The 26,258-nt window shown below is 53.1% G+C and overlaps 1 protein-coding gene across 4 annotated transcripts in view; it reads left to right on the top strand.

Annotated features, from left to right (window-relative positions):
• The window catches only part of SLC6A6 (solute carrier family 6 member 6), an 88,594-nt gene that overhangs the window by 21,584 nt on the left and 40,752 nt on the right, over positions 1 to 26,258 (top strand). For 3 of the 4 annotated variants that reach the window (XM_043588219.1, XM_043588221.1, XM_043588220.1), the window contains 3 exons: positions 22,358 to 22,600; positions 24,493 to 24,627; positions 25,991 to 26,225. In XM_043588219.1, the coding sequence (XP_043444154.1) occupies positions 22,372 to 22,600; positions 24,493 to 24,627; positions 25,991 to 26,225 (599 nt within the window). In that variant the 5' untranslated portion in view covers positions 22,358 to 22,371. Of the gene's footprint in view, positions 1 to 22,357; positions 22,601 to 24,492; positions 24,628 to 25,990; positions 26,230 to 26,258 lie in introns of those variants that run through there. The other variant, XM_043588222.1, reaches the window with a different exon arrangement.

Here is a 26,258-nt window from a genome sequence, read left to right as displayed (position 1 = left end):
GCCTCCCTCCCTACCTCTTGCCACAGTGAGGAGGTCATCGTTCTGATTTATGTTTTCAGGTCGAGTTCTGCTGTGGCCTTCTGTTTGATTCCTTCCTAGTCTTTTCTTGGTTTCCTGCCTGTCCTGACCGTGTCCCCAACATGAGAGCTTTCCTTGTTTTTTTGTTTTTTTAATTTTAGTTTAATTTTTTTTTTTTTATTTTAGAGAGAGGGTGTGCAATTGGGGGGGGAGGGGTAGAGGGAGGGAGGGAGAGAGAATCTTTTTTTTTTTTTTTTTAACGTTTATTTACTTTTGAGACAGAGAGAGAGACAGAGCATGAACGGGGGAGGGTCAGAGAGAGGGATACACAGAATCTGAAACAGGCTCCAGGCTCTGAGCTGTCAGCACAGAGCCCGACATGGGGCTCGAACTCACGGATCGCGAGATCATGACCTGAGCCAAAGTCGGCCGCTCAACCGACTGAGCCACCCAGGAGCCCCTTTTTTTAAGTTTATTTATTTTGAGAGAGAGTAGGGGAGGGGGAGAGAGAGAATCCCAAGCAGGTTCCATGCTAATAGTGCAGAGCCTGACATGGGGCTCAAACCTACCAACCTCGAGATCATGACCTGAGCTAAAATCAAGTCAGATGCTCAATGGACTGACCCATCCAGGCACCCCATGAGAGCTTTCTCTTGTCTATTAGGTTGCTGAGGCTGAGAGAGAAACCATGCTTGTTTGTTTTTAATTTTTTTTAATGTTTATTTTTGAGAGGGAAAGAGACAGAGCACGAGCATGGTGGGGAGGGGTGAGCTGTCAGCACAGAGCCCGATGCGGGGCCCAAACCCACAAACCATGAGATCATGACCTGACCCAAAGTCGGACGCTCAACCAACTGAGCCACAGAGGCCCCACCCCCCCCGCCCAAGGCCATGTTTTTTTTTTTTCTTAATTTTTTTTCAACGTTTTTTATTTATTTTTGGGACAGAGAGAAACAGAGCATGAACGGGGGAGGGGCAGAGAGAGAGGGAGACACAGCATCGGAAACAGGCTCCAGGCTCCGAGCCATCACCCCAGAGCCTGACGCGGGGCTCGAACTCATGGACCGCGAGATCGTGACCTGGCTGAAGTCGGACGCTTAACCGACTGCGCCATCCAGGCGCCCCCAAGGCCATGTTTTAATAAGGACTGTAAGGCTGGCTCCTGATCTGTGGGAAGGATGCCATGATCGATTAGGAATGTCTGTTGGGAGATCAGGATAGGTGGATGTGGTATTCAGGGCATCTGTGAGGTAAGGACTATAGGACATCTTTGGGATCAGACACCTGCCCTAGAAAAACTATGGAAACAGGGAAGAGGTTAGAGGAGCAGGTACCAGGTGAGAAGCTTCCTCTGAGTGGGAAGAAAGAAAGGAACATTCCTGTGGGAGGATTTGACCCTTACAGTCCCAGGGTATTTCATTTGTACTCGGGTTGAAGTTTTCAGTCCAGACGGCCCAAGTACTTGATCCCTTTTATTTCCTGGGTGTCACATTTTATGCTGGATTCCGGGGGCAGGGAGGAGGGTGGTGGTGATAACAGGGATCCCTCCAGACACTCTGAATAAGGTTGCTAGATAAAATACTGGGCGTCCAGTTGAAGTAGAAATTCAGATATACGGTGAGTCATGTTCTTAGCGAAGGATGTCCTCTCTGCGGTCTCTGTCGACCCGGCTGTCTTACCTCTGCAACGTCATTGATTCAGGCCGTTCCGGCAAACTGGGTTGAACCGCTGCTTGAAGTTGCGGATGGTCCCCGTGAGCTGGTTGCAGCTGCTCTCGCCCCAGCCCTGGCCCTCTTGGCGGTGAGTCTCTGAGACGTTGCCGCCTTGGGCATCTGCGTCCTCATCCAGGCACCCGAAGGGTCAGCCCGGTGGACTTACGAGGTCTGGTTTTGACGTGGAGATGCTTACTGGGCCCCAGTGACACCCCAGAACTTTACAGTCGTTTCCTCATCTGAGCCATGAGACCTGTGTCAAAGTCCTGATGTTCTCTGTTTCACGGGTGGAAAAGCCGGGGTCGGAGGGGTGCCTGGGGATGTTGCTGCAGCCACACAGACAGAGTAGGAGACAGGAATGGTGCGCTTCTAGTCCAGGCCCGGGCTGCCCGCCCTGCCCTCCTTCCACAGGGTGCTGCCCAGTGGGACCCTGCTTCTCTCTTCTGGACTATTCCCTCCAGACCTTCTCCTGTCCTGTGAGGATCTCACAGCTGAATGAGTAGAGTCACTTACTTAGCATTCATCTGTTCATTCACATGGTGAGCATTTGTGGAACACCTGCTGTATACCAGGCAGAGTGCTGGGCAGTGGGGATAGAATGAGGAACAAGGCTGGAAGGAAGATCACAAAAAACACTTTGGTTGCAAAGCGGAACAGGGGTTCCAGAATGCAGTCCATGTGCGTAACCAGGTCTTGTCTCTGGGTGGAGGAGAGAAGCGGGCCACTTCTCCCTCAGCTGTCTGCCTCCACCCTCCTGTCCGTCCGTCCTTGTGATGAGCCTTCTGAGGCTCAGAGAAGCGCACTGACGTGCCCAAGGTCACACGGCACCTTGAGACCTAGTGCCTGCACTCCTCTCGTAACCACCCTTTTGGCCCTGGTCTGCAGCTTCCTGGCCGTGTGACCTCTGGCCAGTCCCACTTGCCAGGGCTTCAGTTGCCCCACCTGTAAAAGGGGGACCCTGTGCCCACCAGGCTAACTGGTGACGAGGAGAAAGTAGTTTGGTATATCAAAAAGCTTGACGCAAATAGGTCTTATGAATGTGTGTTATTAATTTCAAATGGTCGTATTGAGGTGCTTTCAGGGGTGACTTAGTCACATTAAGTAGTCCAGACACCCAGGAATGTCTCTTCCGAAAAGAAACAAAACTAGAAAAGCTGCAGTTCTGGAAGGCCCCTGGGGCCGAGGCGGCTTCTAGGTACTGACTCCCATACATCTCTGGCCTCGTCTGGGATCCCAGCTGATCCCCATGTGGCTGGGCCTGAAAGCTTTGTGGCTGAAGACTGGGCATGCGGCGTGCTTCTGGGGAGAAAGGCCACCCCCAACTTCCTTAAAAAATTAACTTTATGGGGCACCTGAGAGGCCCAGTTGGTTAAGCATCTGACTTCGGCTCAGGTCACGATCTTGTGGTTTGTGAGTTCCAGCCCTGCATCGGGCTCTCTGCTGTCCGCACAGAACCCACTTCAGATCCTCTGTCCCCCGCCACCCGCCCCACCCCTGCCTTCTCTATTCTTCCCCTACTTGTGCTCCCTCCCTCTCTCTCTTAAAAATAAACATTAAACAAATTTATTGTATTTCCATATCCATAAGCTATGTGACGGAGCTAGTGACACAAATATAAAGACACAGCGTCCATTTTTTAGAATCTTACAATCTAGTGAGATACATGTGAACCTATAAATTACATGAAAATTGAGTGTGAGCTTTCTCTTTCTGTCTTACCGAGGGACAGTTGGCATACATCATGCCAGGCCTGTTGCATGATGGTTTCATGGAACACGCTGGGAAGTGATCCTCACAGGCTCTGTTGCCCTGCATCATCTCATGTAGATAACAGTAGCTCCCAACTCCATGAGGTCACGGCGGGGCAGACCTTGTGTTTTCCTTTTGACATTTATGGTCCATTTGAGAAATTCATATATTTTCAAACCCCTTCCAGCCCCACTGAGTGGGGGAAAGGCCCAAACAAGAATCTTTGATGTCAGGGGAAGTTTGGGGAAAACCTGTAAGCATCTGAAACCCGAGAATTGAAAGTCTGTTCGTTCAGTCATCAAGAGACTTCTGGACTTCTCCCGCAGTGCGGGCCCTGGCCGTGCCCTGGAGACCCAGAGCCGAGCCTCACTCTGCCCAGCCTGGGAACCACCAGGCCAGTGAGGACACAAGTTGGCTGTGGTTGGTGGGGTCTCTGGAAGATGCTTTGGGCAACAGAGTTCAAAAAACTTGCCCAGAGGCCTCCAATGACAAAAGCATGCCAGGCAGGCGCTAGACAGGAAAGGCATCACCAGCCCTGAAAAGGGAAAGCCGGAAGCCTCTCCGATGCTGCAAGTAGCTGGGCTTGGCTGGGGCTTGGCTGCGGTGTTTCGCTCTGGGGCAGAGGGCAGGGGAGAGGAGCTGGATGGGAGGTCTCGGCTGGTGACCCTGAACGCCCCACCGAGTGGTTGGCCTTGATTCACTTTGGGGAGTCAGCCTGGGACCAGAAGTCCTTACGTACTGCTGCCAGGTGCCACCTCAAAGGTAGCGACTATGGAGTTGTTTTGACCACTGGCTTCTGCTCAGGAAAACAAACAGCCCAGCCCAGCCCTCGCCCAAACAGGGCTGCGGGAGGATTGCAGGCGCTGCCAGAGGTCCCAAGAGGAAACCCACTCTAACGAGATGTCTAACCTAGTTTTGACGACTCACGTGGTTTGGGGAGCATGTGAAATGCCTTGGGAAGGGTTGGCGGTGAGCAGACTCGGCCGCCCATTTGACACAGAACACTGGACGAGGAACTGTTTGTTTGGTTTTGGCCCCTGCGGCTTGTTGCTGCCTCTCCCTGCACTTAGTTGCAGGGTGCTAAGGAGGGGCGGAGTCCGTGTTACTGATGAACAGCTTGAAGTGAAAGGTGGCTGGTCTTCCGCATCCTGGGGCAGGCCGTTTCTCTTGAGCGCAAATCCAATCGTGCACAGAGGCACTTCCTCCTACCTTCCGTTGTGTAATTCCAGACGGCCCATTTTACAGATGGTGCAATTGAGGCCCCAAGGGGAAGTGACATTCCTGAGGTCACCGCTTACAGCTGACAAGTAACAGACTTAGGTTCCAACTAAAATCTTTTAAGGTGACGCAGCACAGGCAAAAGTGGAACTAGGCAGAGCGTATGTGGGGAACAGGGTCTTGCGGCGGGCAGTGCCTGTTGGGGAATTCGGAGAACAAAGCTAGAGAGGCCAGGGGGGTCCCTCCTCTCCACGGACAGCACGAGGGTGGAATTATGTAGAACTCAGCCATCTGGGGGTCAGCAGGAACCGATTGACCAAATAAATAGATGAGTCAATTAAAAAGGACGGATTTCTTGACTATTTATAGTTGTGGCCTAAATCTCAGCTATCCTTGTTCCCAAGGAGTAAAAGGAGACTTTTTCTGATCGGCCAGGCCATCTAAAGGGTGAATAAGCTGATTAAGTCCTGGGCTGCTGCAGGGGATGGGACGCTGCAGGAGGGTCAGGGTGAGAGGAGCTCAGAGGAGGTGGGGGCAGGGATGATGCTCTTTGGACTCCTTCCTTTTCCTCCATCCACTTATTATTAGCCACACCCGCAGGTTTTAGCCACCTAATTGCTCTAGGTAGTATGAATTGAAATGGTTAACAGTTCTTCCTGGCCCGAGGGGGCCAGTATTTAGTCATCCCAGCACGTATACATAATTAAATGGGAAGGTCCTTGTAAAGCATTTAGCACAAAGCCTCAGCGATGTGGATGTTTTTGTTACTGCCATTTTTAAAAAATGTATTTGTTTATTCAGAGAGAGAGAGAGAGAGAGATTGGGAGAGACAGGGAGAGCAGGGCAGGGGCAGGGAGAGGGGAAGAGAGAGAATCACAAGCAGGCTCTGCGCTGTCAGCATGGAGCCCGACAAGGGGCTCAAACTCAAGAACCGTGAGATCATGACCTGAGCTGAAATCAAGAGTCGGACGCTCAACTGCCTAAGCCACCCAGGCGCCCCTGTTACTGCACTTTTGGAATTGAGACTGGCCCAGTACCCGTGATAGGGGCTCCCTCGGGAGACCCGGATCCTAATCCTAGCTGGTTCATTTGCAGAATGACATCCCCACCTCCTGCTGGCCTCAGTTTCCTCTGGTGTCAGGTGCAGAGGGGGACTTGCTGGTGTCAAAGGTCCTAGTCAGGAGATGCCCCAGGGCCCAGCGGTTGAGGACCCAGGATTCTGGAAGTGCCTGTGCCTCTCTGAGCCTCAGATGGGGTGAGATTCCTCATCTCATAGGGTGGTTGGTAAGGACTGGGTGAAAGTACTGCCCCCAAGTGCCAGGCGCTGAGCTGGGCATATGCAGGGTCACTCAACCCAGGGAGTTCTGGAACTGGTGTGCAGTTGGAGGATTTTCCATGCTTTTCAGGCATTTAGAGTGTGCTTCTTGTTCTATGAGAGTCTCCGAAAATGTTATGAAGTCTTACTACCTTTGCATTGATTATAGGAGGAAAGCAAGCAGCAATAATCAGTGAGAAGTGATCTAAGCAAATACAAATATTTAACATGATTAAAAAGTTACTAACCAACTTGGGGCACCTCGGTGGCTCAGTCAGTTAAGCGTCCGACTTCAGCTCAGGTCATGATCTCACAGTTCGTGAGTTCGAGCCCTGAATTGGGCTCCACAGTGGAGGTGCTGAGCCTGCCTCTCTCTCTGCCCCTTCCTGGTGTTCTCTCTCTCTCTCTCTCTCTCTCTCTCTCTCTCTCTCTCTCTTTCTCTCTCCCTCTCAAATATAAATAAACTTAAACAAAACTTAAAGTAGAAAATGAAAAATTACTAGCAGCTAGAATTATATCAAATGCCCAACATAGTGCCAGCTACAACTATTTTTTGTTTCCAGGACGTAAGAACAGCTGGAATTCGAACAATAGGTTGCCATGGCAATGATACACCCGGGTCCTCCTCATTGGCTGCCTCTAGGGAGGAGGCCCACCCTCTGTCCTAGAGCATCCTCTGACTGTAGGAGGAAGAAACTAGGGTTACAGCTGAGCAATCTGTTCTGCCAGGAGATGGACCGGGGATGGTCAGGGAAGGCTTCCTGGAGGAAGTATTTGAGGATCGAGAAGAGCGGGGATGTGCATTTCTGGGCCTGAAATGGCCTGTGAAAATGCACCCACTGAGCTGTGAGAGCCCAGGGCTTCCCAGGCACTGATGTAGAGAGACAGTAAGTTCTATGACAAAGGACCCTCCTCTGGCTTTAATTCTGCTAGGGACATTCCCAATTGGTGGCATTTTTCTGGAGTATGCAGTCTCTGGGTACCTGGGCTGTGTTGGAAGGGGCATTGTGACCTCAGCAGATTTTCTGAGGTCCATAGCCAGCGTGCTGGGCATCTTTTATACTCTCTCAGGCTTCATGAGAAGCCCGGTTTCCCAGTGTCTGGGGGAAGTCCACCTGTGTTCCTGTCTGCTTACAGGGCCTCTGTCCCCTTACAGAACCTTCCTGAGCTGCCTTCTGTGATTCAAGCCTGTGAGGTCCCCAACAGCTGCAGTTACCTAGGAAACGGTGTCCAGGGAGTCCACTCAGGAGAGGGAGCAGATGCTCTGACCTGAGTGGTCCTTCAGGGGGCCTGGTGGGAACAAGAATCAATGCCTGAAGGAGCCTCTTGGCCCCTAGACTGATGGGAAGTAGATTGCTGGGTAAACAGGCAGGGCCTTCTCTTGGAGTCAAAGACCTTTGTGGGATTTGTGCATGTCCTGGGTCTGGGTAAGAGCTCCCCAAATAAGCTGGTCCTAGGCTTCCAAGTAGGAGCGGGCAAGGCAACCAGAGGCCTAGAACCTGAGTTGAAACACTAGAGACCAAAGCTCTTATGCCTAGGCCTCAATTTCCCCACCTGTAAAACGGGCACATTAGACCAGATGATGGTATTGAATTTCATGAACTAGTACACATTCAAAAAAACAATTGGGGTTGAAGAATGGAGTGGCCCATCCTTCTTGGGCTGGCAAACTTTTTGCCATAATTGCTGTGGTCTTGCCTTCCTCCTAGCAGGCAGTTGCCTGAGATTCACTCCAGCATGAATAATGCTTGCCCTCACGCACAACATCTTAATATGCACCTGTCTGGGCACAGGCCCCATACTTAGTGATTTACCTGCATCAGCTCACGTGATCGCCCCTCTGCCCTGAGAGGATGATGCCATTATTGGTCACCTTTTACAGATGAGGAAACAGACCCAGTAGGGCTGCTCAGGGTCCCACAGCAGAGCCTTGGAGCTTCCTGGAAAACCCCCTTCCCTTTTCAAGCCTCAGTCTCCTCTGTAAACTGGGCATTGGCATCCGGGGCTGATCTGTCATTTGTTGATGGCCACTTAAGGGGTCTCAGGTACCCAGGGATTTCTAGCGAGGACCTTCGGGGTTTTGAGGCCCCTGGCAGTTGAGGGGGTCGCGGAATCTGATTTCTGTAGCTGCAGCCCAAGGTCCGCAGCTGTGCCTACCAGGAAGGAGGGAGGCTGCCTGGCCACTCTGCTCCAGTAGCTGGTCTGCATTTCTGCCATGGGCTGTTGGGTCCACTCTGCAGCCCATTTCCCCGGCAGCGCCTGCTGCACACGTTTTATCTGCTCTCAAGGTCGGGCCCCAGGCCCTGTAACTTCCACGTCCCCCGCCGCCCGTGGGCCAGAGGGGTGCCGACACCACCTCGTGTGCTGGCCTGGCCGCCGGCTCCTCTGGGCATCTTCTGCCTGTCTGTGGGCAGCTGTCTGAGCTGCTCTCCCGACCCTACTCCGAGGCTAGGGACAGGAGGTGACAGGTTTCCGCACCTGTGCTCAGATCCCCAGGGAGCCACCAGCCCCCAGGACCTACATCGTCCTAGTCAGCGAGTGTACTGAGAGTGTCCCCCAGGGACACTGGTTCCCCCCCACTGTGGAAGAGGAATGGAAGAGGAGGCAGGGGCGTTAGTGTGATGCCCCACGTCTCAGAACTGACCGGCCTGCCTTTGAACCCTGGTCCTGGCTCTGCGAGGTGATCTGTCAGGTGTCCAGCAGACCTGGCACACAGGACGTGCCCAGCAGGACCTTGGCTGTGAGTCCAGGCTGTCACTGGTCTCAGGAAGAATATGCCTGCATTTGGTCATTGTCCTGATAGCTCATGTTTTGTTCTGGCAGAGTCATCTGTACATATTAGCTCATTTAATCTCTCAGCAACCCGAAGAGGTAGGTACTATTACTGTCCTCATCCTACATTTGAGGAAACTGGGGTGCTGACAGGTGTATCTGTGGTGTGTATTTTCTTCTGGTGGACAGGTTGCCTTCGCAGAAGGAGAGGTGGCTGTGTGTGTGTCTGTGTGTGTGTGTGCACCTGCGCGTGGGACGGATGGTTGGGATACCGCCCTTGCAAGCTGTCAGGGTCTGCTGGTCACCTGGTAGAAACCACAGCCCAGAGAGGGGCAGGTCTTGCCTTGGTCAAGCAGTGGCCACTGGCCCAGCCAGGGCCTCACCAGGGTCTCCTGGGTCCTTGCCTGCGGTTGTTCCTTGGGTTTGGAGAGCTGGCATGTTAGGGACAGGTGCTTCTCCTGTTGGAAAGGCCCCACCCGTTGCTTCCAGTTTAGGGAAAAAGTGACCCCCTGTGCCAGGGTGACAGGTGTGGGGAGGGGTTCCCAGGTCTCAGGTGATGTGCCCTACACTCTGCGTCTCTTTGGAGATGCTGACTGAGGCCTGCTCTGCTGGATTTTGCCCCCTGGGTGCTTGTCCCTTCAGGACCCCTACTCCACCAGCTCCCTGCCCCAGGAGCCCCAGATAATCCACCTGCCAGCCCCAACCTTTATTTTTCAAACGCCTTTTAACTTAAGAAGCCAGTAGAGGGAGTATTGCCTTGTCCTGGGTTCAAATTCTGTCACTTGCTCACTGGGTAACCTTGGCTCCATCATGTTTCGTCTCTGAGCTTCAGTTTTCTTATGTAAAATAGGGACAAAAGTGCCCGTCCCCCGGGAGTACTGTCAGGAGCAGTGGCAAAAGGGAGTAGGAGAGCCTCTGGCAAACTGTCATGGCAAACCATGTCTGGGCACATGGTTACAGGGTAGTCCCTGGACTCAACTGGGGCTGGCAGACGTGAAAGCCAGCCAGGCCCGGACCCCAGATGCTCATAGTCTTGCGGGGGAGACCGACGGTCCGTGGGCACACAGGTGTGCACAGCTATGCACACTCGCATGCAGTTTCATCAGCCAGTAATAGTCTCTTTCATCGGTTGATTTTGTTTTACATGTTACCAAGCACCTCCCAGTTTGTTAGCACCCACTATGCCTAACCTCACCCGGTTCTACTATTCACTCGGTGGGGGGGGGGGGGTTGGTCTAATATCCTTGAAGATTCAGTTAGGAGGTCTGGGGAGGGGCCAGGCATCTGCATTTTCAGTCAGAGCCCCAGGCCGTGCTGAGGTTCAGGCACCTGGGATCTTCTAGCAACTCTGCTCAGGGGCCCAGAGACTTCAGCACGGGACGGTTTTACAGATTAGGGGGCCCGCTTTACAGATGAAGCAACTGGGCTTTCCCAAGGAGAACTTTGAACTCTGTCTAGGGTGTCACAGTCTGAGCAAGAGCCCAGAACCAGGTGCATGGTGTGGTGACACAAGTCAGAGGAGGCGAGGGGAAAGAATGGGGTGGACAGGAAGGGCTTCCTGGAGGAGGTGACTCTCGGGCCAGGTCTTCAGGGTGGGTGGGATCTACCTAAACATAAGAGAACTCACGGGCTCTCAAAGTGCAGGATTGAATGGGATAATGATGGAGAAAACAAGGAGGTCCTGGGACTCAGGCAGGACCAGAGGAGAGATAAGGTGGGGACTGGGGACAAGGGCAATGTCAAGTGTAAGGAGCTTTGGGTTCCTGATGGGGAAATACAGTGATTATTCTCCAAGCAGCCGGGAGCCACCAGTGATAGTTCTCGAGCTGAGGGCGACATGGTGGGCAGTGGGGTTTGCTGTTGCATGGTTGGCAACAGGCTTGGCTGAGCTAGTGGGCACGCCTCTAGGGAGTTTCCAGTGGATGAGGTGGCCTCATTTTGTGTCACTGCATGGGTGGCTGGCCGTGAGGAGGCAGCGCCACATCCCCTACACAGTGCTTTCAGTGAACAGCACTGGGGGCGCGAAAGGTTGAGAAGGTTAGAGGGTGCCTGGGGGTTGCCCTGGGAGACGGTATGCATAATTGAGAAATGTGCATCCTCCCTTGAGCCCCCCCCCCCCATCCCTGGTATGGATTTTAATGCTGAGCTTTTCTTCTAGTCGAATGCTGGCTGCTTTAGGCACCACCTTGGAGCCCTGGAAGTTGCCACGGCTGCTGCGCCAACAGCCGCCAACCTGACGGAATTAGATCTGAGGCAGTCCACGTGGGTTTGGAATAAGAGCGGGCTGGGATAATCCCACGTCCTTCTGGCCTCACTTTCTCCTTTGAAACGAGGTCCCCTGAGCTCTGATGGCGCATCTGTGAAAGAGGCTGGTGGCTCCTGTTGATCTGCTGTGTGTCTGGGGCCTCGGTTTGCTCATCCCAAAAGTGGGCTTGCACGCGCATGTGCCACTACTCTAAGGCCCCATTTGGAGCCTCCCAGTTTTCATGCAGGATCCACTGGGATCCTCTAGTACCCGGCGAACCTTTAGGAGACCAAGGAGAATTCACTTCAGAGTCCCTTTTTGGAAGATGCTCAGAGAACACGTTGTTTAACGAAAATTGATTTCCTGAAGATTTCGGGCTCATCTATCAAAAGAGGGCAAAGCTTTGCAGGGGTTTGACCACTTGCGGGGGAATTGTGCTCAGATGCCGGGAACACACCCCCTCTGTCTAGCAGAGGCTGTGTATGGCCCATTCTTCCTCTGTCAACAGCCCTGCCTGTGTCCTAAACATCTGCTATTGTTTGCTCTCTCACCCTAGTTGAGGGCCCCCCCGCCCCCGCCCTGCTACACATAGCTACAATGAAGAAGATATTTACTCCTATGCTGAGTGTCCCCAGAGTTGTGAGCCCTAAAGGTTCCATCCGACAAATATTTATAGTGCCGGGCCTCATACTGGGTGTCAGGAAGCTGGCCCTGGGTAAGCAGACAATTTTGATATGGGCTGGTAAGCATGGGAACAGAGGTGGTGTGGCCCACAGAGCCCAAGGGAGGCATTGGAGGGCCACTGTCCCAAGGGATCATCTGAGGATTGCTTGTACCATACTTGGGGAACAGCGTGCCAGGCTAGGGGAACAGAATGAACCAAGGCATGGAGGTGTGAGAAAGCCTAAGATGTGTGTGGTTCAGGAGCCCCTGGGGATCTCAGGTGGGCTGTGGGTGGTGGAGGCCAACCGGAAGTTGACTTCCAGATAAACGGAGAAAATTCCAGGCAGCAAGTCCCTTTGCTCCGAGACGGCACAGGCACCGGGGCACTGGCAGCAGACATTGCTAGCTGATCGCCACCTCTGTCTTGCTAAATCTCAAGCTGCTTCGTTCCCCGGGCACCAAACTCTCCTTGAGCTAAATTTCTAAGTGAGGGTGAGGTTTGGGTGCAGCTAGGAAGGAAGAAGGTCCTTCCTCATTGAGTAAAGACGTGTTTAAAAGAGGAACAGGGACCTTGTTTACAAACATTTACTGAGCTAGGAGTCTTCACACACTGTAGATGGGATATTATGCCCATCTTACAGACAATAACACTGAGGCTTAGAGAGGTGACTTCCCAAGGCTGTTCCGCAGAGGGTTCTTTGACTGTTTCCATGGAGATGTGATTTCCGGCCGAGCCCGGGTGAGGGAGTTAGAGGTGGCTGGCTCTGAGTGGGTGTTGGGCCACAGACGTGCCCTTAGCTAGCCTTGTCGCTGAGATCCTGTCGCTCTCCAGTTTCTATAGAGCTAGGGAGGAGTAGCCCTGTTTGCTTTCCACAAGCAGTGAGAGGGGGGCAGCTTTAGGGTTCTTATAGCTTTAAAGGGGAAGTTTGCGGAAATGGAAACTGCGCTTTTCTTGTTTCTCATGTCTCTTTTTTTGTGGCCTCCAGAAATAATCCTGGGCTCTACAGAGCCTGCCTCAGGATCATGGTAGACCCTACCCCACCCCCACTTCCGGCAAAACCAGGCTGAGGGCTGGGGTGGTGGGGAAGCTGACGGGAGAGTGACAGGCTGTGGCTGGTGAGTCAGTGCCAGGAGACCGTTGCCTGCTGACTCACTGCCCTGTGCACCAAAACAGGCCCCTGAGCGCCCCCGTTAGACGCCATGGCGGCCCTCCTCTGTCTCCCTGCTTTCTGTCCTTTAGCTAAGCTTTAGTTCTGGCGGTGTATGCTCAAAATCGACCTAAGTGGCATTTGGGGTCTGAGCCCGCTGCGACAGAATCCGTGAGACTGGACTGTTCCCGGATACTCACCTTTCCCCAGGAGTCCAGGTCCAGCCAGGCTGTGTGGGGCCCAAGCCGGAGGGTGTCCCAGGCACCTGCTCCTTGAAGCTCCTCTCATTCACCCTTGACCAGATGCACGACTCCTGTCCTCCTTGCAGAATAATGTTTGTGTTACTTTGACAAAACGAGTCCCTCCCCTCTGTCTCTGGACATTAGCACCTTGAGGGCAGGGAGGTGACCTCGTATCCCCCTGCAGTGGCCCTGGGCCAGCAGTGTAAGTAGGTGCTCAGTTAGCATGGGACATTTGGGGCTTTTCCGCCCCACTGCCCCAGGTAAGTGCCTGCTTGGCAAGGGTTAGTCACTTCTCTCAGATTATATAGCATCAGAGGCTGACCCTCTTCTTCCCAAACCCGTGGGCTTCACCCTTGTTGAGGTCCGGACTCAACTCACAAGAACATTTTCTTCTCTGTGGCACTGGTGTTGTGACCCTTGGCCAAGGGGAAGGAGTTCTGGCCACCCATCCTTGGGTGATCCCTCTTCATAAAGAACAGTGGTCATCTTCAGCCAGTCCTGCAGGTATTTGGCACAGGATGGGTGGCTCCGGGGTGTCAGGGATAAAGGACCCAGGTTCTATAGGCCCCCACTGGCAGAAAGTCCCCCACTCATAGTAGCTTACAGGGAAAAGCCCAGCATGAGCCCTTGAATCCCCTCCCAGAGTGGAAGGGAGGGGTTGGTCAGGCAGTCAGGGACAAGCAGGGGCTGTGGAGCCACACGGTTGAGTCCCCACCGAGCACAAAATTCTCCAGGGGCTGCCACCAGCCTCTGGATAAACCCAGCTTTTAATCCTGGCCTCCGGACATGGCCTCGTCTCTAGGTCACCCTATCCCCTGTTTCCCTTTGTTCTCTGTCTCACACTGGCCTTCTCTCTTTTCCTTTACCATGCCCTGTGTAGCCCTCTTTGGAGCACGCCATTCCCTGCTCTGAGAACACCATTTCCCCAGATGTTTGCCATGCAGACCTCAGTTTCGGTGTAGTTGAAAGCATGGACCCCAAAACCCATTGCCTGGGTTCAGATCCCAGCTGTGTGCCTTTAGGCAAGTGACGTCGCTTCTCTGGGCCTCATTGCTTCATCCAGGCTGCTGAGAGGAATAAATGCATTGGTGCCTGGAAGGTCCCTGAAAGGTCCCTGAAAGGTCCCTGAAAGCTCAGTGAGCGTCTGCCGTTATGAAACCTTACCTCCTCGGAGGGGCCTCACTGACTCCTGTGTCCCTGTCCCTTACACCTCATCCTGCTTGGCTGTCTTCTACATGCTGGTCCTGGTTGTAAATATTGATCTCCCCTTCTGGGACGTCAGCTCCTCAGGGCTCACCTCCATGCCCCCAGTTCCCAGAGCAGTGCCTGGCACCCAGTACGGTAGGTTCTCAGGAAGTGCTTACTCAGCAGTCACTGCCTGCCAGGGTTACCCTTGCTCTGTTTTGTCCCTGGACTTCTGAGATGCAGAGGGGCAGTACTTGGCCTGCATGACCCAGTGAAACTAGAACTAGACCCAGCCTTTTGGCCCCTGGTCCACTGCCCTTTACCCTGACTCAGTGGCCTGCTTGGCTGGTGCCTGGGGGCTGCGCCGGCCATCCTGCCCCCACCCCTCGGCCCCTCCCTTGGTCCGGCCTCCTGCCTCCCCCCCACCTAGTACCCTCCCCCTCACTCCCATGCAGCTTGCATGCCTTCTTTTTTGTTCTTCTCTGTTGACCGCCTGTGGTTCTCTGGGCTTTGGGTCAGTGCTTGCCACCTCTAAGGAGATAAGAAAAATATTTGGACCCGGTCCCCAGACCTCTCACCTGTAAACATTTTTTGAGGAGAAGAGGACAAGGTGGCTGTGCATTGGGCCCACATCCTGCCTGCCACCAGTGTTGTCCCAGAGGCCGGTTCTCTGTAAAACCTGTTCCCTCTCACCCACTTTTTCCTCTGCAAATCACAGAGCCAGAGGTATGACTTGTTCTGGTAGGTCCCTGTCCAGAGGTCACCTCGTCTCTGGGTGGTGTGGAGTCAGGATCTGGGGTCAAATCCTGACCTACTGCCTCATGACTGTGTGACCTGGGCCTGACCTTCCCCTTCCCTAAGCTTCAGCATCCTGATCTGTGAAAGGGGAGCCTCTGTGAAGCTCGGGGAGAGGTAGACACTTAACGTAGGTTGAGGGCTAATAATGAGCCAGGCAAGGTGCTCTCAATGGAAATGAGGGGTCTCTGAGGGTGGACCTGAGTTTTTGTGGGGTGGGGGGTTTCCAGCTCGACCAGGGAAGGGGAGAACTCGCCTGCAGACAATGAACCCCAGGTAGATTAACAAGCCCTGTCCCCAGAGATGTCATGCTAAAAACAATTCCCCAAACGGAATTCACTTTCACTAGGACCAGAATGCGGTCGCTCATTGTTCAGCTTTGTTCCGGGCAAAACAATGCCAGACTTCCTGGATGACCTCACCGGGGGAGCCGTTGGGCCGGTGAGGCCGGGCTGGTCAGCATCTCCAGGCAAGCCTGCCCCCTGCCCTGCCCTTTGCTGTGGCCACCTCAGGTGACCTGGGGTAATGGCGTAAGCAAAGAAGGCAAACCATATTTGTATTTGGGCCGTGGCATGTTTTAGAAATTAGAAAATGTATATGCAGCGGCTGGAGCTGAGGAGAGCGGCCCATCCGGTTTGCCGCAAGCCCTACTCCTCCCTGAAGCCTCCCTGCCTCCCCACCAAACTGTCTTTCGCGGCCAGGTCCTTGTAGGCTGTTGAGATTGTCACATGAGTTATCCTGAGATTCAGACAGATAAACAAGACAGAAGGATACAGACCACGTGATTTAATCAAATGATTACATCTTTTAAAGGTGCACCTTTTCCTGAAAAACAAAAACAAAAGTCTTTCTCTGAGTAACTTCTACTTTCTTTTCAAAAATAGCTACCCTTAAGGTCTTGGGTTAAATAGCACTCTTGACACACCTCGTGTTTTTTTGTTTGGTTTGTTTGGGGTGCTTAATTTTCTTAAAAAGTGTTTATTTATTTAGAGAGGGAGAGAAGAGAGAGAGCAAGGGAGGGCAGAGGGAGAGAAGGAGAGAGAGAATCCCAAGCAGGGTCTGTGCTGTCAGCTCAGAGTCCGACCCAGAGCTCAATCCCATGAACTGTGAGATCATGACTCGAATTGAAACCAAGAGTCAGACGCCTAACCGACTGAGCCACCCAGGTGCCCTGTTTTTTGTTTTTTGTTTTTTGTGCTTAGGTTTCAAATGCTTCCTAGGGTCAGGAGGGTACCTAAGGAGCATGGCCGTGGCAGACATTACTAATTGATCCCAGCCCTGCTACTCACTGAACCTGTCCTTTGCCTGGAATCTGTGGACACGGTGCTTTGAAGGAGCCCCTTCAGACTTATCAGAGAAGTCTGGGAGGCTCTCCCTGCCTGCTGGAGGAATGCTCTGGTCCAGAGTGCCGTGTGTCCTGGCTGTCAATGCCACTTCATGAGCCTGTCCAGCCCTTCCCTATGGCCCTGGGCAGTGACTGCTCCCCAGGTCCCCGGGCCCTGCCCCATCTGTGTCCTGTGGCTCCTTGCTTCCCTGTTGGCTCTCCCATACTACCCTGATGTGTCCAGTCCAGCGGCTTGGAGTGGACTTAAAGGCACCAGGCCTGATTTCACTTGGTCACCTTGCAGGTGATCCCAGAGGGCCAAGTGCTTGAGAACATGGGACAGAGGCTGAAGCAGACCTGCGAGCCGTTTGAAGCCTCCGCGGCCGTTTTACTTGCTGTGTGATTCTGGATGGGTGACTTCACCTCTCCAGGCCTCGTCAGCAAAATGGCTCCCATAGAGGGGGTTAACTGAGAAAATGCTTGCAAAGCACTTAGCACACTGCTAAATAAACGTGTGTGTAGTCAATGCTTCATAAATGCAGCTTGCTTTTTTCTTCTTTTCAAACACTCAGGATATGATGCCTGCCACACAGTATTAATAAAATTCCAGTGTGGTCAGCTGTTTTCTTCAGTAATAGCTAATATTTATTAATCACTTAGCATGTAAGAGACCCTGTGCTGAACATTTTACAGGCATCGTCCTACTTAATCCCTAGGAGGGGAGTTCTTATAGCCAATGAGGCACAGAGAGGTTGTTACCTGCTCTAGGTCACGCAGCTGGATCGTAGCCTCAGTGAGCCCAGAACCCTGGCTCTGGAGTGGACAGGGGAACGGGAGGAGAGGATAAAGCCTTGCCCCAGAATGCTTAATTCCACAGTGAGCCCAACAGGACGTTGCTATTTTTCTGCCTCCAAGAGGGGGTCTCTTCTGGGATTCTAGGTGCTGCTTGCCTCACCCCCAGAGGCTTGCTGAGAAACACTCACTGTCCAGAGATGGATCTCAGGGGCTGACTGTGTGCCTCTGAGTGGGTGGAAGGGCTTCTAAAGAGGAAACAGCAAAGTGTACCTACCTGCCCTCTTATTTTGAAAACCTGATAGAACCTCACTGATTGGTTAAGTCAGTGACAATGAGAGATTGAAGTCCTCGTTCTCTTCCAGAGAGCCTTGTGGGATTGTTTTTTTTTTTTTTTTTTTTTTTTTTTTTTTTTTTTTTTTTTTTACGGGAAACGTTTCAAGTTCTGCCGGGGAAGGGTGAGAACTTCTCAGGCAAGGGCTTGCTCTCCCCCACAGCCTTGGACTGAAGCGGCAGGTGCTGGGAAAGGCAGCCACCGCGGTGTCTGCAGCTTGATTCGAGGTCCAGCTGGCTGGCACCTGGGCACCTGGGGCCAGAGGGGTTGGGAGGGCATGGGAGGTGGGCAGGACACCCAGTCCCCACTGTGTCCTGCTATACATCTGGCCTTTTTCCTCTGGCCTCAGCATCTTCATCTGCAAACAGGGCAGAGGTCGTCTCCTTCTAAGCTTTGCTCCAGTGCCTCAGGCATTGGGCAGGTGGAGGTGGGAATTCTGGCTTCCGGCTTCTGTGTGCATAGCCCCAAGCAGGCCACTCACTCTCTCACGTGAGCTTCAACTTCCTTCATGGGTAAAACAGGACTAGAAATCCCTTCCCTTCCACAGTAAGGCTGTTTGAGGAGTAAATAGACCACTAGTTACTGACAGCTCAGCACAAAGTGTAAGTACCAAAATTCTAGTGGGTTTAAATGGGGGAGAAGCAAAGGAACATCTGATAAATCCACGGCATCGCTGGCACCAGGTCGAATCTGTCCGTGGACCTGCCAGAGCTGACCAGGTGATCTGTAAGTCGGTCTTCAGGCACAGCCAGTTCTGGCCTTGACCCCTGCAACAGAGACAAGGAGAATTTAAGCTGGGCAAGGAGGGAGCCTTAATCCTGGAGCCTCTGTGTCAGAGCTGATTCTAATGCCGATTCTAATCACTTGTAGCTGTAATAACCAAAGAGGAAGCTCTTAAAATGGGGAATTATGTATCACGGCTACAAATAGCCCTGGGCCTGGGGCCAAGGAAAACAGCTTTTGGCAGCCAGCGGGCTGCTGGAATGCCTAGGAGGGGGCTTGTTCCTAAGTGCTCACTGCACTGTGGGGAGGGTGTTGTGGGTGACAGGTGGGAATTACTGGGCCTCCAGGAGTCTGCAGAGATGGATGGAAGTATTCCAGGGAAGGTGTTGTCTGAGATTGGGCTGGGCCGGGGGAGGGATTGGCGGCAGAGCTGAAAGTTCGGCGCACGCGTTACGGTTACTGTCACTACCGGGTGTATGACCTCAGGAGTGTCGCTTGGCCTCCCCGGGTCTCGCCGATCTCCCCTTGAGTAGAACCAAGGCCTTGCATACCCCAAGGTCAAGGTGGACCCAATAATAATTGTGGCGGTAACAACAGTAATGCAGCCGCTCCTGTGTAAGGAGTACTTGCTACTTGCCACTACGGTTCTAAGTACTTTCCATGCATTCCTCTCCTCCCCTGTGGAGTCTCCACAATATCCCTATGAGCTGGGCGTGATTATCCGCACGTTACAGGTGAGGCCACGAAAGACTGGAGAGGTTGAGCAACTTGCCCGAGGACACCCAGCCAGGAAATGGCTGTCAGCTTCTAGGCCGGGGCTCATAACTCCAGTTCCTCCAGGGGTCAGGTCGCCACCAGAGGGCTTGAAGCAGCCGTGTAGAGAACCTGAAGCTGAGGAGTGGGGTGAACGAAAGAGTGTCGCAAGGAGAAGGGAGAATGGGGAGATGGCGCCTAGGCTGTGGTGAGGAGTTTGTGTTTTCTCCTAGGAGTAATGGGGTATGTTCTGGTCTGCTGTGCTCTATACGTTGCCCTCAGCTGCTGCGCTGAGAACGGTTTGGGGAGCTGGGACAGTGTAGCAGCAGGGAGACCTGGGAGGAGGCTGCCGCAGATGCCCAGGCAAGAGCTGTCAGGGCCCCTGAGCACCGCGGTTGCCATGGCAACAGAGAGATGTGGGTGGATGCCAGGAATGTACAGGAGGCGGAAGCCAAGGGTCTTGCTGCAATGGGCTTTTACAGTCACGGGGCTGGTCAGGCACCACAGAAGGGCTTGGAATGAGCCCCCTGAGCGGGAGGTGGGATGCCTGCACCTGGGCCTGGCCTCATCAGGGCATGAGTAGGTCTTGGACGAGGTCACAGACTGTGGCCTGGCGGCAGGGAGCCAGAGGCAGGGCAACCGGCTGGTGTGTTCCTGAAGGGCAGGTGGGCTTGTATTCGTGGCAGCCATGGGTGAGACAGGTGACGTAACAGAAGAACACGTCCCTGGATGTGCTTTTGGGATGAGGAGACGGGAAACCCCCGTGGTGCCAGACACGTGACAGGCCCCAGCTGTGCCCCATTCAAGCCCCGCCCACATCCTGGCTCAGCCACGGGTGCTGGGTGCTGGGAAGACAGGGTCCTGAGGGGAGAAGGGGCTGGAGGTCTCTCCTCATGGGAAATAGGAGCCTGGAGCAGAGGGTCTCAGGGAACTTGTTGCTGCCCCCCACCCCCAGGTTTCTGCAGGGTCCTCTGAGTGCCAGCCTGGCAAGTGGGTTTGGGGACCTGGGGGGCAGAGCCAGGACTCTCAGGGTAGCCACAGGGAAGCTGCCCCGGCTCCTAGTATCCTACTGGGGCAGAACTTTCGCCGTTCCCAGCTGCCTGTGCGAACAGAAGCTGGCCACCTCCCCCCTCCGCCTGGCTGACCTTGTGAAGTGCCTCGTAGCCCCGAGATCCAAGGAGAGCCTGAAAGGGCGGAACCGACCCTCTTGGTGAGGAGGTTCAGGGGTCATTCCCTGAAAAACATCTTCACTAGGAGGGACTTGAGTCCCACATCCTCCAATTATGCTCCCATCCAGCCAGCCCACAATGGGCTGCTCAGATAACCATCGGGGGCTGCACAAATTAATGCTAGAACAATGCTGGCCGCTGGGGCTATTTTTACAGTAGCCATACGCCTGGCCGAACCCCCACGTCGCCCCGAGGGAGCAGGGCAAAGAAAGGCTGTGCGGATGCCGCCACCAGTCTGCTCTCCAGGAGACAGAGGAAGGGCTCAGCGAGCGCCCGGCGGCTCCAGGAAGCCTTTTCTTGGTCTGCTCATGGCCAGATAGCGAAACAATCGGGGTCCCCCACCCCGAGCCAGGGAGAGGAAGGAGGCGTGGGGGAAATGGGGGTTCTGTTGTGCTTTCGTGCCTCTCCTCCTCAGAGCATGGCCCCTGTGGGTCTGTCTGCTGGGGCCAGGCCAGGGCATCCTCTGTGCACACCCCGGGTCCTCAAGCAGTCCCCAACTCACCCTGCCCAGACCGCCACCCATGCCAGGCGGAGACACTCGCTGGCATCAGAGCTGGGACGTGGCAACAGCTGCTTGAAGACCCCACTCTGGGGACCATTTACACATCCGTTCTTACCTAGCGACCTCCTGCACTCCAGGTTTTGGGCACAGCAGTAGATAAGGCAGGTCTTTGTCGCCATGGAGCCTGTGTTCTTGTCAAGGTGGAGACGGTTAACAAGGAAGCAAGGGCTTGAGCAAGGCATTGTCAGGTACGTAGTGCTAAGCACTTTGCTAAGGCAGACTCAGATCCCCACTAGAGATGTCCTGTGAGCCAGGTGGCAAGCAGGCCAGGGTGTGCTCGGGTGAGCGGGCCGCATCTGGTCCAGCCAATTGTTCCCTTGAGGAATGTGAACCCAAAGAGGCCTGATGACCTTCACATGTTTTAAGAAAACCTAGAAATCTTGACTTCTCTCGGTTATTTCCATGTTGGCCATCCGTTTGGATCCCAGGCTGTTTGGCTATGAGTTGGTCACACTTTTTATTCTGCTCGGGGAGGGGTGGGTAGGCCCCCTAGGTCTGGCTCCCCCAGCTCAGCTGCCTTCCGTGGCCGTCTGCCGGGTGGGGGTAAACCCTCAAAGGCACCCTCTCACCCTGGGCTGGGACTCGCGGTGCTCTTCCCTCAAAGCCAAGCTGGCAGCGGGGGGTAGGGCTCAGGGACCTGGGAAGTAGAGAAAGATGTTCTTTCCTGGCTGGTGGCAGACTTCCTCTAGAGTGGGCTCGAAGCCGGGGTGGGCTGAGTGTGATCCTGAACAGCTTCTGGGGACTTGGAGATTGGACCTCATCTGGGGTCTTCCATTGCTGAACCGAACAGGGAGTCAGAGGGCAAGAGAGCCTGGATGGCGCAGGGGTTAGAGCAAGCCAGAGTGGCTAGAGAGGGATGGGCAAATGGACATTAGCCCCTGTTCTTCTGTTAGCCCCAAAGTGTGCCGCAGAGATGTGACTGGTTAATGAACTGCAAACCTGTTTCATAAACATCTGTTTTCCATACTTTGATGGAAACCTTGTTTTTCAAATACTGTGTCCATCCCGGCTTGAAACTCCATTCCGTATTCATTTATGTTTAGCCATTCTTTCTTTTTCGAATCTGCTTTTTCAAAGCTGGGAACGAGAACCTCCTATGGCCAGGCACTGTGCTGGGTCTTGAATGAAATGGGAGCCATCATTCTCTAGGCAAATCTGAAATTTGAGACAGTGTCTGTTCATTTCTAGCAAATGCAGGCAGGCTGTTATCGGGAAGTTACCTTGGATTTGCCCGGCATGTGTCTTATTTTGTGGAGATGATGCCAGCGTTGGGGTGGCTTCTCTGCCTCCGGGTGCAGAACGAGGCATGACATTTGGAGACGACAAACATGGGATCCCCGTGCTTCTGTTCAGCAGGTGCCTGGGGAACCTGTCAGTTCCTGAGTCTTGAGGTCCCTGATCACCTAGGGGGTCCAAATCACTCAGGACAGAGCAGTGGATAGACAGGGGATGTCAGGCCCCCTGCCACTGGCCTGGGTGGATCAGAGCCAGCTCACGGGTGAGAAAGGAGAGCATGTGCCGAAGACAAACAGGCCGTCCCTTACCGAGCACACGTTGTCTTCTGTTTTGTCCCCTACAGAAATCAAGGAGGATATGGCCACCAAGGAGAAACTGCAGTGTTTGAAAGACTTTCACAAAGACATCTTGAAGCCATCCCCGGGGAAGAGCCCAGGCACGCGGCCTGAAGATGAGGCAGAGGGGAAGCCCCCTCAGAGGGAGAAGTGGTCCAGCAAGATCGACTTTGTGCTCTCTGTGGCTGGTGGCTTCGTTGGCTTGGGCAATGTCTGGCGTTTCCCGTACCTCTGCTACAAAAATGGTGGAGGTAAGCCTGGACTGGGCACAGAGTGGCATTGGAGGAGAGGGCAGGGCCGGACCACGGGGTTCACTCCATGCCCCGCTTTCCCAGGCCCCCAGCCTGGACCTCCCCTGGGTCAGCCTGCTACCTCCCACCCCATCTCAGAGGCAAGAAATGAGCACAACTGGGAGTCAGGTGATATTCTGTCAGGGTCTTGCTGGGCAACCTCAAGTAAGTCCTTTACCATCTCTCTCTCGGGAGGTGATGAGGCCAGACCCATATGACCCAGGCCTCAGGCATTCACATGGCCCCTTCATAAATCCCCCCATATCTACGTGCCTTTGCTTTGCCTTTTCTTTTCCTTTTTTTTTTCTTAAAGTTTACTTATTTATTTCGAGAGAGAGAGAGAGAAAGAATCCCAAGCGGGCTCTGTGCCGTCAGCATGGAGCCCAATGTGGGATTCGAACCCACAAACCGTGAGATCATCACCTGAGCGAAAGTCAGACGCTTAACCCACTGAGCCACCCACGCACCCCTGCTTTGGCTTTTTCTAACTTAATCCAAATGTACTTCAAAAGCAGGCTTTGTACCCACCCCCATAAATGGAAAACCAGTATTATTTGCCGCGATGGAAGGGTATCCAAGAAAAGAAATTTGGTGAATTTATTCTAAAATATATTCTTTTTTAATTAAAAATTTTGCTCCCATTTCCTTGAGATACAATTGACACGTGACATTTATTAGCTTAAGGTGTATGACATAATGCACTGATACATGTGTATATTGCTAAATGATCTCGACAGTAACTCCAGTGACCATCCATCCCCCCACGTAGTTAGACATTTTTTTCTTGGGTTGAGAACTTCAGATTTCTTCTCGCAGCAACTTTGAAATACGCAGTACGGGACTGTTAACTACCGTTGTTGTGCTGTACGTTGTGTCCCCAGAGCTAGACCTTGAATCTGTATCTTTCAACCACCTTTGAAGATAATTTTTTTTAATGTAAATGGGTGTTCGGCTAGTTGGCTGGTTTGGGTTTTTTGGTTCAGGGTTTTGGTGTGTTTTTTGGTTTTTTGGGTTTTTTTCAACCTGTTGCTGCTCAGAGGATTCTGAGCTAGAATCCTCTCTTGTCGGAGGTATCACAGTCGGGCAGCACGTGATGGTGACCTTCTCCCTGGTGCAAGGAGAGGGCTTACGGAACACTGGGCAGGGAGGGATTGCTCAGCGCCTGGGACGGCCTGCAATCAGAGGCTTGCTTGGCAGCAGGTGGCTTGCCGCCCAAGTTAGGAGAACCACCTTTTGGGAAATTCTGCCTTAGATCCTGGTTTCTTAACCTTTTGTAGGTCTCAGGCGCCTTTGGGACTCTGATGAGTGCCCTAGACGCTCCCCAGAACAAAGCACATACACATAGACCCAAGTTGCCCACAGTTTCAAAGGGTTTATGGACCCGCCGAAGCCATTAGTGGATGCCAGGTAGGAACCCTCGCCCTGGCTCTTACCCCCAGCTGGAGACTCCCACCTCTCGCTTCTCATCACTGCATCCTTCCTAGCCGGTTCTTCTCAGCTTCCTGCCCTGGGCGGGCCTGGGGAAGGATGGGCGAAGGCTTCAGTGAGGAGGTCGTGTTCGAGATGGACGGATGTGGGGAAGGCAGGCAGGTCGTTGGCACAGCTTAAGCAAAGGCTTGGAGGCTTCAAAAAGCACCTGGTGGGTTTGAAGCAGGTGAGAAGGCACACTGGAAAGGTGATGCCCCCTGGACAGGTGGGCAAGGCCCGGAGAATTTTCAACCAGGTCCAAGAGTTTGGCCTTTATCCCTCACGCCCCTCCCTCATTCTCCTGGATTCCATTGGCCGGGAGGGCTTGGGAGTGGCCCCTATGGCAGCCACAGTCTGACCCTCATCCCACTCTGCTCTCTCTGCAGGTGCGTTTCTCATACCATATTTTATTTTCCTGTTTGGTGGCGGCCTGCCTGTGTTTTTCCTGGAGGTAATCATAGGCCAGTACACCTCTGAAGGGGGCATCACCTGCTGGGAAAAGATCTGCCCCTTGTTCTCCGGTGAGTATGGGACAAAGGTCACCCGGGGCCTGGCGTTCATTGGGTCAGCAAATTTTTATTGAGCACCTACTATCTGCGAGGTACATTGGAGCCACATGCAAGCCCACTTGGCACTGTGCCTGACGCACGGTGGCAGGCAGTTGGTGCGTTATTCCTGTGATGCTGCGGCCCGCGGTGGCTGCCCAATACATATGAGCGGTTCCCACCTCTCTGCGCTGTCGAAGGATCTGTATGTAGCAGCTGCTCAGCCGTATAATGCAGAAGATAAGCACTCAAATTCAGGAGCTGTATGATGTCATGTCCTATGTCCTCCTCTTGCTCGAACTCTTGTGACTCTGAGAAAGTCCCTTAATCGCCTCGTGCCTCAGTTTCTTCATCTGTAAAATGGAAATAGTATGCTTACTTTCATAGGGTTACTATGAAGACAAAATGACATTGCTACGTAAAAGTGTCTTGTATACGTACTAAGCACCAAATTAATGGTAACTTTATTATTATTATTATAACATTTACTCCTATGCCTAATACCTATTATGCATTCATAAAATAATCACTGTTATGATTATAATTGGCAGGGGTGGGAGGATGTGTGAGTCCATTCATTCATCTGTATAAACCTGTCCATCCATCCATCCAGTAAACTTTCTTCCATTAGTCAGTTAGACCAGCCTTCCGTCTACCCATCTACCCATCCCCTTATTCATCCCTCCATTCATCTACCTAACCTTCCAACCAGCCACCATCCATACATCCTTCCAACATATTGAACATCCATCTATCAACCCAAGATCTATCCATTCAGCTGTCTATCCAACCAAACATCTATCCATCTACTCATCTATCTATCCAGCCATATATTCATTGCTCTACCCATCCTCTATCCATCCTTCCATTCATCCTGCTTATCAGACCATCCATTCTTTCACCCATCCACCCATCCATCCGGCCATCTATTCATCCTATAAATATTTGCTGGTCATTAGGTTTTTTAAAAATTTTTTTAATGGTTATTTATTTTTGAGACAGAGAGAGAGAGAGAGAGAGAGAGAGAGTGTGTGTGTGTGTGTGTGTGTGTGAGTGGGGGAGGGGCAGCGAGAGAGGGAGACACAGATTTGGAAGCAGGCTCCAGGCTCCAAGCTGTCAGCACAGAGTCAAACACAGGGCTCAAACTCACGAACCTCAAGATCATGACCTGGGCCGGAGTCAGAAGCTTAACCAATTGATCCACCCAGGTGCCCCTATTTGCTGGTCATTATTGAAGGGCCCATCTGGGCCCCAGCCCTGGGGATACTGAAGTTGAATAGGTGGCCATGGTGGGTCTGGCCCCCCTCCTGATTCTCATCTTGATTGCCCACACCCACAGGCATCGGCTATGCCTCCATCGTGATCGTGTCCCTCCTGAATATATACTACGTCATCATCCTGGCCTGGGCCACATACTATCTGTTCCAGTCCTTCCAGTCGGAGCTGCCCTGGGCACACTGTAACCACAGCTGGAACACGCCGCAGTGCATGGAAGACACTATGCGCAAGAACAAGAGCCTGTGGGCCACCCTCAACACCAACAACTTCACCTCGCCCGTCACCGAGTTCTGGGAGTAAGGCCAGCCTCACCGAAGGCAGGAGGGAGG

The sequence above is a fragment of the Prionailurus bengalensis genome, chromosome A2 (assembly GCF_016509475.1).
Source record: "Prionailurus bengalensis isolate Pbe53 chromosome A2, Fcat_Pben_1.1_paternal_pri, whole genome shotgun sequence".
NCBI lineage: Eukaryota > Metazoa > Chordata > Mammalia > Carnivora > Felidae > Prionailurus > Prionailurus bengalensis.
This window is presented reverse-complemented; position numbering and strand designations above follow the sequence as displayed.